Source organism: Python bivittatus, unplaced genomic scaffold (genome assembly GCF_059951505.1).
Source record: "Python bivittatus isolate LINGU-HERP-01145 unplaced genomic scaffold, Pbiv_v1 ctg000370_np1212, whole genome shotgun sequence".
NCBI classification, from domain to species: domain Eukaryota; kingdom Metazoa; phylum Chordata; class Lepidosauria; order Squamata; family Pythonidae; genus Python; species Python bivittatus.
Window position 1 is genome coordinate 72,987 of NW_028277062.1, and position 15,717 is coordinate 88,703.

Here is a 15,717-nt window from a genome sequence, read left to right on the forward strand (position 1 = left end):
TAATCAAGGCTGTATCATAAGGTATGGCCTAATACACTGAGTGTTGCCTAATGTCCCAAGAACACCAATGGAACACAAAACATGAGTAATAAGTGAGAGATAACAAGCATTTTTCTCTTCTCTCCAAATATAATGTACAGTTAGAACTCCAGCTTTTCTAATTGGCAGAAAATTTTGACATATGAACAAGCATCTCCTGGAATTTGCCAAGGAAATTATACTTTCTCATGTTTGCTAAAACCTCTAGATCGGTACTTGGAGTGGCATGTGATCAGATGACATCCGACTTCACATTAGGAGAACTTCATGTGTGAGGGAAATTGGCTACAATGATTTGTGATTTCTGCAACAATGGGAATCACAAGAACTACTGCAATGTAGTGGCAGTAGAGGTGGTTCAGCCATTCCCCAATTGTGCATGCAGGTGGAGTGAAGTACCTCTATGAGGTTCCAGGAAAGTAATCTAGAAATATTTAATGAGACATAGAAATCATCCTTTTTTCAGAGTTCTAACAAAATTCTACCAGCATGTGCTTTCCTTGGCCTTTGCTGTGAAGGAGATCAATGAGAATCCACAAATCTTGCCCAATGTCACTCTTGGCTTCCATATCCATGACAGCTACTTCAATGCAATGATGACATGTCGGACCACACTGGACCTGCTCTTCAGATCACAGAGATTTGTCCCAAACTACAAATGTGACACCAGGAAAGATCTCGTTTCTATCATTGGAGGACTTAGCTCTGAAACTTCCTCCTATGTGGCAGACCTCATACAATTTTACAAGATTCCACAGGTAGGTTTCTGGAGGACGGAGGCAGAAAAATCACCCTCTTCCTTTCTTTTTCCAAATTTGGCTCTGAAAAATTGATCATGCTGTGAAAGATGGCCACATAGCTCAACAATCAAACCAAATTTGTCAGCAAATGTTAGTGTCTAAAATGGGGGGGGGGGGGACAAAAAACAAAAAACAAATAGATACTGATGTTGATATGTTTCTATAATATGTGTTTATTTTCTTTTAGCTCACATATGGGTCATTTGCCCCACAGGATATTCATAGTGCTGAGATTCCCTTCTATTATTCCATGGTCCCAAATGAGTCCTCACAGTACATTGGGATTATCCGACTGCTGCAGCTTTTTGGGTGGAGATGGGTTGGGCTCCTTGCTATTGATAATCGGCATGGAGAACGTTTTCTGCAGACCATGGAGCCCCTCCTTGCCCAGCATGGAATCTGCTCTGCTTCTATGCAAAGAATTCCATATTTAACCCACTGGGATAAATTTTTTGAAATGTTTCAGAAAGCAAGAATGATTTATAACCACATAACTGATGAGAAAACCAATACCTTTATTGCTTGTGGAGAACCTTTGACAATTGCATGGATGACTACTATTATATTCATGTTTGATCCTGCACTTGAGGAAGGTTCCTTGGGAAAGGTGTGGATCATGACTGCCCAGACTGATTATTTATTAACAGGAGTGCAAAGAAGTTGGGATCAGCAGATCTTTGATGGTGCCATTTTTTTTACAATTCCCTCAAAAGAAATCCCAGGGTTCAAGGAATTCCTGAAGTTGATAAAACCTCCTTGGATTCAAGAAGATGGATTTTTCCCACTTTTCTGGGAACAATTGTTTGATTGTTCATTGCCAACTCCTCCTGTGACCCTGCTAGACAATGACACTTGTACTGGCGAGGAGAGGCTGGAGGACATTCCTGGGCCTCTTTTTGAGATGCAGTTGACTGGGCACAGCTATAGCATCTATAATGCTGTCTATGTGTTGGCTCAAGCTTTACATGCCCTCTCCTTACTTCGATCTAATCACAGACGTTTGGTGAGGTACAAATTATCAGAAGATGAAGGTGCACAACCATGGCAGGTGATTTGTGTGCTACAAGAACTTTGTAGTAGATAGCAGTAAAGTACGAAGTTAGATTGTATGACTCAAACAGGGAAGAAGCAACTATTAAAATGGAGTTGAATATCTTGTCCATTGATAAAATTATGGGTATACATTTATTTCCACCATTGTAATAGGTTTTCCATTTCACTCCCTGTTGTTGTTGTTTGTTGTTTAGTCGTTAAGTCGTGTCCGACTCTTCGTGACCCCATGAACCATATTGCGCCAGGCCTTCCTGTCCTTCACTGCCTCCCTGAGTTTGCTGAGTTTCATGCTCATTGCTTCAGTGATGCTATCTAACCATCTCATCCTCTGCCGTCCTCTTCTCCTTTTGCCTTCAATCTTTCCCAGCATCAGGGTCTTCTCCAAAGAGATCTCTCTTCGCATTAGGTGACCAAAGTATCTGAGCTTGAGCTTCATTATCGATCCTTCCAATGAGCAATCAGGGTTGATTACCTTTAAGATTTACTGGTTTGACCTCCTAGCAGTCCAGGGGACTCTGAAGAGTCTTCTCCAGCACCACAGTTCAAAGGCATCAATTCTTCGGCGCTCAGCCTTCTTTATGGTCCAGCTCTCACAGCCATTCATTACTACTGGAAAAACCATAGCTTTGACTATGCGGATCTTTGTCAGTAAGGTGACGTCTCTGCTTTTTAATATGCTATCTAGGTTTGCCATAGCTTTCCTCCCAAGGAGCAAGCGTCTTTTAATTTGATAGCTGCAGTCTCCATCTGCGGTGATCTTGGAGCCCAAATAAATGAAGTCTGTTACTGCTTCCATTTCTACCCCTTCTATTTGCCAGGAATTGATGGGTCCAGATGCCATGATCTTAGTTTTTTTAATGTTGAGTTTCAAGCCAGCTTTCGCACTCTCCTCCTTCACCCTCATCAAGAGGCCCTTTAGTTCTTCTTCACTTTCTGCCATTAGGGTGGTATCGTCTGCATATCTGAGGTTGTTGATGATTCTCCCTGCAATCTTAATTCCGGCTTGTGATTCTTCCAGCCTGGCATTTCTCATGATGTACTCTGCATATAGGTTAAATAAGCAGGGTGACAGTATACAGCCTTGTCGTACACCTTTCCCTATTTTGAACCAATTGGTTGTTCCGTGACCGGTTCTAACTGTTGCTTCTTGTCCCGCATACAGATTTCTCAGGAGACAGGTAAGGTGGTCTGGTACTCCCATCTCTTTAAGAATTTGCCACAGTTTGTTGTGATCCACACAATCAAAGGCTTTTGCATAGTCAATGAAGCAGAAGTAGATATTTTTCTGGAACTCTCGTGCTTTCTCCATGATCCAGCGAATGTTGGCGATTTGATCTCTAGTTCCTCTGCCTCTTCGAAACCCAGCTTGTACATCCGGTAGTTCTCGGTTCATGTATTGCTGAAGCCTAGCTTGTAGGATTTTGAGCATAACCTTGCTAGCATGTGAAATGAGTGCAATTGTGCGATAGTTTGAGCATTCTTTGGCATTGCCCTTCTTTGGAATTGGAACATAAACTGACCTTTTCCAATCCCGTGGCCACTGTTGCGTTTTCCAAACTTGCTGGCATATTGAGTGCAGCACTTTAACACCATCATCTTTTAGTATTTTAAATAACTCAGCTGGAATACTGTCATCTCCACTAGCTTTGTTGTTAGCAATGCTTCCTAAGGCCCACTTGACTTCACTCTCTAGAATGTCTGGCTCAAGGTCAGTGACCACACCAGTATGGACATCGGGGACATTAAGATCTTTCTTGTATAGTTCTTCTGTGTATTCTTGCCACCTCTTCTTAATCTCTTCTGCTTCTGTTAGGTCCCTGCCTTTTTTGTCCTTTATCATGCCCATCTTTGCACTAAACGTTCCTTTCATATCTCCAATTTTCTTGTAGAGATCTCTAGTCTTCCCCATTCTATTGTTTTCCTCAATTTCTTTGCATTGTTCATTTAAGAAGGCCTTCTTATCTCTCCTTGCTATTCTCTGGAAATCTGCATTCAGTTGCTTATATCTTTCCCTTTCACCCTTGCTTTTCGCATTCCTTCTTTCCACAGCTATTTGTAAAGCCTCATCAGACAGCCATTTTGCTTTCTTGCATTTCTTTTTCTTTGGGATAGTTTTAGTTGCTGCCTCCTATACAATGTTACGGACCTCCGTCCATAGTTCTTCAGGCACTCTGTCTACCAAATCTAATCCTCTAAATCTATTCATCACCTTCACTGTGTACTCACAAGGAATATGATCTAAGTCATACCTGAGTGGTCTAGTGGTTTTCCCTACATTCTTCCATTTAAGCCTAAATTTTGCAGTAAGAAGCTCATGATCTGAGCCACAGTCAGCTCCTGGTCTTGTTTTTGCTGTCTGTATAGAGCTTCTCCATCTTTGGCTGCAAAGTATATAATCAATCTGGTTTCGGTATTGACCATCTGGTGATGTCCATGTGTAGAGTCGTCTCTTGTGTTGTTGGAAAAGAGTGTTTGCTATGACTAGCTTGTTCTCTTGACAGAACTCTATTAGCCTTTTCCCTGCTTCATTTTGTATTCCAAGGCCAAACTTGCCTGTTATTCCGATTACTCCTTGACTTCCTACTTTAGCATTCCAATCCCCTATGATGAAAAGGACATCTTTTTTTGGTGCTAGTTCTAGAAGATGTTGTAGGTCTTCATAGAAGCGGTCAACGTCAGCTTCTTCAGCATCAGTGGTTGGGGCATAGACTTGGATGACTGTGATATTGAATGGTTTGCCTTGGATACGCACTGAGATCATTCTGTCGTTTTTGAGGTTGTACCCCATTACTGAGTATCTTTCAAATCCTTGTGGCTTTTTAGGCATTTCACCTATTATTTAAGAGAATAGAGGGATTCTATTTAGCCTAGTCAGTTATCCTTCAGTCCTTACCATGTCCATAGCAGCCTTCTATCTGTGAGGGTTACATGAAATGAAAAATGGGTGGGAAGTCAGGAACAAATCAGTCTATTGAGGCTTCCTTAGAAAATGAGGAGGAGACCAGAGAGGGAACCTGATTTCTGAAAATTTATTCTCTAGTTCATCACATGCCACTTCCTAGGCAATATGAAGGACTTGGAATAAAAAGATGTGGGGGACTGAAATTCACTTTATCTGTCATTTGACTATTGCTCGAGCAGGAGTAGCTATTATCCCCCGCCCATGCCAATTCTCAAATGGCTGGGGAAATAGACTTTCCATGTTTTCAGACCTTGTCCCTCAAAGTACAGTACAACTAAGACAAAATTATTGATACCTTTCTATTATTTATTTTTCTTCTTCTTTTAAACCCAATAATATAGCTCCACCAATTTCTTAGACGTATGAAATTCAATAATTCTCATGGAGAAACCTTGACTTTTTATGATCAAAAGAAGACAGAAGGTGGATTTGATATCATAAACATAGTCACCTTTCCCAATTCCACCTTCCAGAGACTTAAAGTTGGAAAGGTGGATCCTGACACTCTGAAAGGAAAGGAATTAGACATAAATGAAGACATGATAGTCTGGCACAGATTGTTTAATCAGGTATGGTTTCAAGGAGAGTTTATATGACCATTCTCAGATAGATTCATTAGGTTAGGAAATTTACTTATCTCCTTCCAGGCAAAACATGAAGATTAACTAGATTAAGAAATGATATTCTTTCCACTTTAATTGTTAAAAGCTAACCATAACTAATATTGTGCACAATGTTTATCACACTTCCCTCAAATATTGAAATGGAAATGAGAAAGAAAAAAAACCATACATTTAAGGGACTGTATTTCCTTGGTTGAGTGAAGCTTCATAAAAGCTGTGATTTAAAAGAAAATAGATTGACTCAATCCTTCTGGTCAAATGGATGGATTGAATAAATGAAAGATCACATGTTCAAATCCTCATATGAATCCAAGTGAAATAACTGGAAATCCAGATCATCTATGCTCAGAAATTCAGATTGGAGTGTAGATGGAAAATGTACCTAATTGTAATTTGCAATACATTCTCAAATCCAACTTATTTCTTGACCCTTTTGTACATCCCTTTGTTAGGATTTTTCTTTTAATGAAACCATTCTTTTCATTTTCAGTGTAATAACTGATGTTTCTTCAAATCAATAAATGCTCTTCTTCCATCATTTTAATATTAATAACTAGGTCATTCCCATTTCTCTGTGCAATGAATATTGTCATCCTGGTTATCAGAAGAGGAAGAATGAAGGGAAAAAATTCTGCTGTTATGACTGTATTCCATGCCCAGAGGGGAAAATCTCCAATAAGACTGGTAAGTTAACAAAATCCTCTGATCTTGTTATTTATTTATGTATTTATTTATGGATCATATTTATACTGCCAGATATATCACAAAACAGCAACTCTGGGAGGTGTATAACTAAAATTAAATTAAATCAATTAAAAACCCATAAATACACACAAAAACAATCATTAAAAGTATAAAAATTACACAAAACAGGAGAGGATGATATTAACTGTAGTAAGGGAGTCATTGCAAAATCTCCCTTGTCCCCTGGGACTCCCAGGCCTGGTCACATAGCAAGATCTTGAGGGGCTTGCATAATGTTTAGAGGGATGGGGCTAACCTCATTTGTGAGGGAGAAGATTCCACAAGGCAGTCACCATGGCAGAGAAGACTGTGTCTTGGGACCTGCCATATGGAATTCCCTGGCAGGTGGGACCCACAGCATACCTTCTGTGCCAGACCTGATGGGACAGGTAGATGTAATTGGGGACAGGCATCCCTCAAATAATTTGACCCCATGCCATGAAGGACTTTAAAGTTCAAAACCAGCACCTTGAATTGGACCTGGAAGCTAACTGGCCACCAATGCAGCTCTCAGAGCAGAGGCATAATGTGTGCCCTTCTAGGGGCACACATAACAGCCCACGCCATGCATTTTGCACCAGCTGAAACTTCCAGATACTCTTCAAGGGCAATCCCATGTAGAGCACATTACAGAAGACCAACCGGGAGGTGACTAGGTCATGAGTGACAGTGAGCAGAGCCCCCGATCCAGGAATGTGAATAACTAGTTCACAACACAAAGCTGCGCAAAGGCCCTCCTGGCCACAACTGCTACTTCCTCTTCACGCAGGAGTCTTGAGTCCAGGAGGACTCCCAGATTGCACACCAGTTCTATCTGGGGCAGGGCCACCCCATTCAGCACCAAAGATTGCATAGTCCATCTTTGTAGGCCCCAAAACAAAGCCACTCAGTCTTGCAAGAGTTCAGCTGAAGCCTATTGTTTCCCATCCAGACATTCACAGCCTCCAGGCACCGGGATAAGACATTCACAGCATCACTTAATTGGCCAGGTACTGATGATACCTCACCCCATGGTGATGGATGAATAGCAGCCTCATGTAGATGTAGAATACGAGAGGGGAGAGTATCGAACCCTGTGGCACCCCAGATAGTAGGGGCCAAGGGCGGGATCTCTCCTCCCCAACCACCACCAACTGGAATCGGCCCCAAAGAAAGGAGGTGAAGTAGCACAACACAGTTTCACCCACCTCCAATCCTCTGAGTCGATCCAGAAGGATACTATAGTATCAAAGTGATCATCCCAAAGTGTGACCAATGCTGTTTCCATACCATACCAAGGCCCGAATCCCAGCTGAAAGGGATCCAGATAATCCTCTTCATCCAAGGTCCTCCTAAGCTGCTGTGCAACCACCTTCTCAATCACCTTCCTCAAAAAGGGGAGGTTAGATACTGGATGAAAATTTTCCAGTATAGTAGGGTCCAGCAATGGCCTCTTGAGGAAGAGTGAACTAAAGCCTCCTTAAGAGGCAAGGGAACAACCCCCTCACTCAAAGAAGAATTAACCATCACTAGAACCCATTCACACAATACCACCTGTACCACTTTAACCAGCCAGAAGAGGCATGGATCTAAAGAGCAGGTGGCTGAGCTCATAGCCCCAAGGACCCTGTCTACTTCCTCAGGTCCAACAGGTTCAAACCATTCCTAAATAACAGGGCAAGACTCCTCCCCAGGCATCTCCTGTAGCAAAGCTGGTGTCCAACTATGAATGAATCTGAGCGATTTTGTCCAAGAGAAGCTGAACAAATTCTCCCGTATGTCCAGAGTTCTGAGGCAGCTATCTGCAGACACAATAAGAGCAGAGGAGAAATTGTGCTTTGCTGCCCTTATTGCCACTAGGTAGGCCTTAATAGCAGCTCTGACCTATGTTCGGTGGAGTTCATCCCTCGTCGAGCAGCAGCAACACTCTAGACAGTTCTTCTCTCAGTTTATCTCCCTCAGTGCCTCCGTAAACCACAAGGAGTGACAGGATCCATGGGAGGGGAGAGTCGCATGAGCGCAATCTGATCCAAGACCACAGCCGATCCCTTATTCCAAGCAATGACCATGGCTTCAGATGGACTATTCAACAGACCAGCAGGAACAACTCCCAGCTCCCTCTAGAACACATCTGGGTCCATTAGTCACTGGGGTCAGACCAATCTAATGAGTCCAGCCTCCCTGCAGTGGATAGTGGCACAGGAGAATCCATGGTAATCAGTGTATCATCTGACCATGACAAGGGGGGCACTAAAAGGTCCCCTGATTTCAGATCACCACTACTCTGACAAGAACACCTGATCTGGTATATGGCCATTGTCCCATGTCAGGCTCTGGATGATCTGGGATAAGCCCATGGCCATCATGGTGGCCATGAACTCCCAAGCCACCTCAGACCCCACTCCTAGAGAACACAGATTGAAGCCCCCCAAGACCATAAGTCTGGGGAACTGTTACACACGCTGCTCCCAGGTTCGGCTTATGGTCACTCACTCACACACTCACAGCCTGTTGAGGCACGCGGATCTTGTCAGCCCCCCTTGCTTTCTACCTGGGTTTTCCAGACAGGTGTGGCTGGAGCAGACAGACACACAGCCCTGGTCAACAGCTGGGAAATAATTGGGGATACACACAAATCACTTCCAACCGAACACTGAGGCACAAGAGGTTCTTTGTAATACACAGAGACCCAGTGAATTTAAAGTAACAGCAAAACTTTACTGGTTGCAAGGTACATTTGCTCTTCCTCATACAGACACACACTTACCCACGTCCTTCCCAACTAGGCTGCCAGGCACTAGCTAGAGGGACGGGAGCCGCCAAGTCTGGATGACTCAGATGACCAAGACGACTCCGAGTGGGCGGGCTTTGGGACCCCTTTTATCCCCAAAAGTACAAGTTGATGGGATTGGGGTGAGGGCTTCCATATGCTCAGGCCCCACTTCCTCTTTCTGGTTCAGGTCCTTTGTTTTTTCCTTAACGACTTGCTTCCTTCTTATCTACCTCCCTGAAGGGATCTCATAGATAAGATTCCTGGCTTTTGTCCTCTCTGCTTACGTGCCTGCTTCATCTTTAGGTTATGGCAGCTTCAGCCTAGTCTCACAGAACTCCACTGCCAGCCCAGAAATGACATCGAGGAGCTCAGGCAGGGAAGCTCCTGTGCAGCAGGGAGGCTGGTACAACAGCAGCAGTCCCAACTGAGCCCTAGAGCCCAACTTAATGAACAGGGTCTCGCATCCAGTGACCTGTGGTGCAGCGCCCCTGGAAGCCGTAAGAGATTTCTGGATGACAATTGCCACACCCCCAACCCTGCCCCAGAGACTCAGTTGATCCCGCACCCAAAACCCTGCTGGGTATATCTCAGAAAGCCCCCCCCCCCCCACGAACCCAGCCAGGTCTTGGTAATACATGCCAGGTTGGCCCTGGCATTCAGTAGCACCAACCAGAGGCCAGGGCCACTGGCCTAACCCTACAGCCCAACTTAATGAACAGGGTTTTGCATCCAGTGACCTGTTATAGTGATAAAGTTGAAATTTCAACCAGATTTTCATTTCAAACAAATATGTCATACTGGTGCCTTTGTGGGTGTGTTCTCCTGAATTCTTTCAGCTAATTAGTTTTTCAGGTTGTTTATAAGGTTTTATTTGGAAACTGAATGAGGCAATAAAACTAATTTCATTAGTTCATTAAAAAGCATAGGATTCTAAGCATGGAATTACATGTTATGATCATCACATAACAACAGTGACAAAAACATTTTGATTAGTTAGATTTAAAAGGAAATCCTGGATTTGTTTAGGTTTCATAACTGAGCAAGCATCCTAAAGGAGGTTTGGAAACATTTGCAATGAAGAGAGAATATAGACAGCAAAAATGGTAGTGATTTCAGAACTACTTTTTTTTAAAAGAAAGATGAAATATAAAAAACAACAACAAAGATATAAAAGTGATTGTATACAATTTCTAAAAGTCTACATATGTTATAATGACTGAAAAGGAAAGGAAAGGAAAGGAAAGGAAAGGAAAGGAAAGGAAAGGAAAGGAAAGGAAAGGAAAGGAAAGGAAAGGGAAGGGAAGGGAAGGGAAGGGAAGGGAAGGGAAGGGAAGGAAGGAAGGAAGGAAGGAAGGAAGGAAGGAAGGAAGGAAGGAAGGAAGGAAGGAAGGAAGGAAGGAAGGAAGGAAGGAAGGAAGGAGGGAGGGAGGGAGGGAGGGAGGGAGGGAAGGAGGGAGGGAGGAGAACTGATGTGTAGTTATTTGGACTGAAACACTTAGTATTGATGTGGAAGCCAGAAACCTTCAGTGTGTACCAACTAAACAGGAATGCTCTGAAAATTTCATAATGAAATCAGAATGTCTGAAATGTATGGAAGTAAATTCTTACTTCTTAGCCATACAAGGCCACCTAATGAAACATTTAATTTAACAATTATAAGAATCATATAGAAATTATGAGGAATAGAAATAAATTACTCTCTACCTTAAATTTTAATTCTTTTCATTTCCACCCAGTCAGATTTATTATGCTCCATTTCTGCACATTTTCGCTTCTTCCAAAAATCCTCCTTATTCATATTTTCCCTAGAGCGTGTAGCTCTCTAGGATGTGTAATAGGTATCTATGTATTTGATTTTTGATGCTGCCTGACTCAATATTCTCTTTAAAGGGGGAAACACAAGAAATGAAGTTTTAAAAGAAACAAAGAAAACAAAAAGAACAATAAAATTATGAAATAAAAATGAGACATATTTCTCTTGCAGCATCAGAAAATTATGTTTCCTATATAGTTTTCCCTTGAAATATGTGTAATATATTGATCTTTTTCAAATTTCCTTCTTGATATATTGTCTTTTATTTTCACTTGAAATTTGGTGAAAACTTTCCATTTGCATACTATATTTTGAACTGTGATCTTGAAGTCAGTATGGTTTTAAATATGAACATGATCACTTCAGGTGAATCTTCATTGGAACAGCCCTTTATGATGATAACACAAATAAAGTTAAAAATGGATGGAGATTTTCCTGGGGCTATGTGTTGGCCTTGCAGGGTAAACCAGATGGGAATCACAACCAGATGAGCTAATTCTACTATATTGTAAAGCTACATTGACAGAATTTTGCAAGTCTGAAGGCACAATGCTCCCCCCTTCTTCTTTACAGCCTGAGAAACTAGGGACGGTCCCTTCTGAGCCTCTTGCCCCACCTACTATCCAACTGTGGGCTATGCTGTCTCTTATCCGACTATTCCCTTAGCAGTATCTCTTGGCCCAGTCTCCCAAGGACTTTCCCACATACCATTGCACTATGCTGTGCTTCCTTGTGTCTATTCAAAGTAATATTTGATTTAATTCCAACAACACACAAAATATACATAGGGAGATGTTCAGATATATTTTCATACTGTGGCTTGTATATTTTGTACCAATGGCATAAATGTCAGGGTGAGGATAAAGATGACAATAATCAATCATCTTCCTCATGAATCCACATTGACATAAGGCTTTTTCTTTTTAGACACAGTTGCTTGTTTTCAATGTCCTGATGATCAATATGCAAACCATGACAAAGATGGGTGCATGATGAAGACAATTAGTTTCTTGTCTTATGAAGAGCCTTTAGGACTCAGTTTCACCACTGTTGCTAGCTTATTTTTCGTCACTACAACATGGGTACTTGGAACATTTATTAGGCACAAAGGCAGTCCCATCGTCAAAGCCAACAACCGGGATCTCACCTACACTCTCCTCATCTCCCTTCTCTTCTGTTTCCTCTGCTCTTTGCTCTTTCTTGGACAACCTGAGAGAGTCACCTGTCTCCTCAGACAGTCTGCATTTGGTTTCATCTTCTCAGTGTCCATTTCTTGTGTGTTGGCCAAAACCATCCTTGTTTCTCTCGCCTTCATGGCCACCAAGCCAGGATCTCAGATGAGGACATGGGTGGGGAAAAGACTGGCCATTTCTATTGTCCTTTTCTGCTCTCTCCTCCAAGCAAGTATCTGTATTGTGTGGTTGTCAACCTCTCCCCCATTCCCAGAGTTAGATATGCACTCAGTCACTGAAGAAATGATTCTGCAATGCAATGAAGGGTCAGTCTTTATGTTTTATTGTGTCCTGAGCTATATGGCGCTCCTTGCCTTTGCCAGCTTCATTGTGGCTTTCCAGGCTCGTAAACTGCCTGACAGCTTCAATGAAGCCAAGTTCATCACCTTCAGCATGTTGGCCTTCTGCAGTGTGTGGATCTCCTTTCTTCCAACATATCTGAGCACTAAGGGAAAAGCCATGGTAGCTGTGGAGATCTTCTCCATCTTGTGCTCGAGTGCTGGGCTCCTAGGATGTATCTTTTTCCCCAAGTGTTACATTATTGTGTTGAGGCCTGACTTAAACAACAGGGAGCAACTGATAAGAAGACATGTTTAAATAACTTTGTCTTTTTTTATTTGATTATGTCTTTTTGTTAATAAGGTAAATAGAAAGTATTTTATAAGTGATTCTTGGGAAAGGGGGGGGGCATTTACCAGTCTGATTTACTTATAGCTCTGAAAATGGATTTAAGAAAGACATTTGTATGGGAAATTCTACCCATATTAAACTGAAGCTTTTTCCCAACAACCTCCAAGGAAATCTCATAGAGATTAGTGTGGGAAGACAAGTTATTTTTAGGAAAACCAGAGAGAAGCTATTGTAAAGTAGACCAAGTATATGAACAAGTGTCCACATGAAAGTTTTTGAAATGGCACAATTATATTCCAGAAAATACCAGTTGAAAATATAAGCACTAAGATAATAAAGGAAAATTGGAATCAAATTGATTTGGATTTTCAACATTATTGTTTCTTTTTTCTCCTCTGGATGTTCTCAGATTCAGCTGTTGAAAAATCTGGAACTTCCTAGACAGTCTGCATTTGGTTTCATCTTCTCAGTGTCCATTTCTTGTGTGTTCTTTCATGGCCACCAAGCCAGGATCTAGGATGAGGAATTGGATGGGGAAAAGATTGGCCTTTTCCACCATCATTTCCTGCTCTCTTCTCCAAGGAAGCATTTATAGATTACAGTTGTCAACCTCTCCCCACTTCCCTGAATTAGACAGCTACTCTGAAATGGAAGAAATTATTCTGCAATGCAGTGATTGGTCATACTCTTACTGTATCCTGAGCTTAATGGGCCTCTTGGCCATTGCCAGTTTAATTGTGGCATTTCGTGCTCGTAACACTTTTAATGAATTCATCACCTTCAGCATGTTGGCCTTCTGCAATGCGTTGGTGTCTTTTGTTCCAACCTATCTAAGTGCCAAAGGAAGAGCCATGGTGTCTATGAAGATCTTCTCCATTTTGTCTTTTGGTGCTGAGTTACTGGCATGTATCTTTTTCCCTAAATGCTATATCATTTTTCTAAGGCCACATTTAAATTACAGGGAGTATCTAATAAAAATAAATTATTAAATAATGGGACTATTCCTTTTTCTTCTGAAAGTATTTTCAACATTTAAGAACATTTAATAGATAACAATTTAATACACTAGAAATTCCATAATGGGAAGATTTTAAAAAGGAGGCTGACCTTGGGTAAGGGACAGTGGCTTGCTTTCCCACCTTTTGGTCAGCATTAAAGGATGGACAACAATTTAGAGTTTTTTTCTACCCTAATTCTATCTGTTATTCCAAGAATGACCACAGAGGATCACCCAAAAGTCTTTGGTCTAGCAGCTTTTGATCTAGAAACATGAAAAGTTTATGAACATGCCCTATTGAGCAGAGTCCCCCAGCAATCAGGATGGTCCCAACCCTTCTGGACTTTTGTGAGACATTAAAGATTTGGATGTCCTCTCAGGTACTTGTGCAAGGAAGTTAAAATTACAGAGTTACTTGACTGTTAAAAAAATACAATGCTGTGTTACCAAAACACAAAGCTGCTAAACACAATTTGGGTGAAAACATATGCAATAAAATGAAACAGAAGACAAAATAAAAACACCATATGAGCTAGGCAGCAGCAAGGTGGTCGTTCAAAAACTGAATGGGGAAATAGAAAAGTCTTCACCTGGTGCTGAAACCATTCTAACGTGGGAACTAGTTGAGCCGATCTTGGGAGGGAATTCCATCAATGGGGTATCACCACAGAAAAAGATCTCCTTTTAGAGGCCCACCTCACCTCTTTTGGTGAGGAGACCTACAGGAAGGCCTCATTAGATTATCTTAAAATCTGGCTAGGTATATTTGGGAGAAGATGTTCCTTCAGGTAACCTGGTCCTATGTTTAGGGCTTTAAAGGTCAAAACTAGCCAGTATATATGTGAAGAACTGTCATGATATGTTCATATCCCCATGAGCAGTCTAGCTACTCTATTTTGAAGTAGCTGAAGTTTCCACGCTGTTTTCAAAGGCAGCACCACATTCAAAGCATTGCAATAAGGTCATAGTTGGTCAAGCAGCTGAAGCTGATAAAAAGCACTTCATCCCACCGAGGCCACCTGGCGATCTAGTGACAGTGATGGATCTAGGAACACCCTCAAACTGTGAATCTTCTTTAGGGCAAGTGCAGACCCTTCCAGAACAGACAGGGCACCACTCAGTTGGACAAAGGTGTTCCCCACAGACAGAAGAGATACCTAGAGGGCTGCTGGAAGAAAATAAAAACAATTCCAATGAACATGGGCAAGAGCCTTACCTCATCTCAATAAGATATATGAAATATAATTATGCAATCTTTACCTTTTGTTTTTCCTGTCCAAATAATCCAGCAACTTAATCAAATTATCTTTGCTTCTGGGGTCATAGAAGGAGGAAATCTAAACGTTTCCATGGTGTAAATTATTTTGGCACCTGAGAGTTAAGAGCAGAAGTTCTGCTCCTGTTACTAAATTACAAATCTCCATCAACTAGTTTTTCTATGCATTGAAATCATAACATCAATATATAAACAGAGAACAAACTCCACTCCCTTCTAGCACTGAAAACATTACCTAGTTGGGTAATGAAACATCTGCAAGAAAACAACCAAGCTCTACATTTCAACCCTAAGATATATATATATTCTCTTCTACTGGTTCTCTATTCTATTCCCCACCTCCCCAATGTTATTTTTCTTGGTTTTTGCTCACTTGCAGCTTCAACCATCTCCCATGCATTACATCACAAGAAGCAGTGAAAGCTAGAGATCAGATGCAGAGAAAAAAGTAATATTTCCCAGCATGAAAACCATCAAATTGTAATTAGGTTGCCTGGGAATGATCAAAATTAGTATTTCCACCCTAGGTCAACATTTCAAAGTCTTTCCAGAATGTAAGACAAATTCAAAAATAATCAGTGTGACTATAAATTAACCTTAACCTATAGGGAGATCTGTCCTCTATAAGGAAGAGGTAGTAAGGATTCTCTTAGCTTCACTTCCTCAAGTTTCTTTCTCCTGTTTTATCTGTTAGGTTTTCTATTACAATGCTGGTGATATAAAAGACAATTTTGGATTCATCCTGATTATGATGGACTTCTGTTAGGCCATGAATTCCCAAAGATAGACCTAGCCT

The 15,717-nt window shown here is 41.5% G+C and overlaps 1 protein-coding gene across 1 annotated transcript; it reads left to right on the plus strand.

Moving 5' to 3' along the window:
- The first annotated feature begins 329 nt into the window (after window positions 1-329).
- LOC112543130 (vomeronasal type-2 receptor 26-like) lies at window positions 330-12,615 on the plus strand. Its single transcript, XM_088141978.1, has 6 exons — window positions 330-424; window positions 506-797; window positions 1,027-1,887; window positions 5,196-5,423; window positions 6,035-6,161; window positions 11,714-12,615. The coding sequence occupies exons 1-6, from the start codon at window positions 330-332 to the stop codon at window positions 12,613-12,615; spliced, it is 2,505 nt and encodes an 834-aa protein (XP_087998104.1).
- Window positions 12,616-15,717: the final 3,102 nt, after the last annotated feature.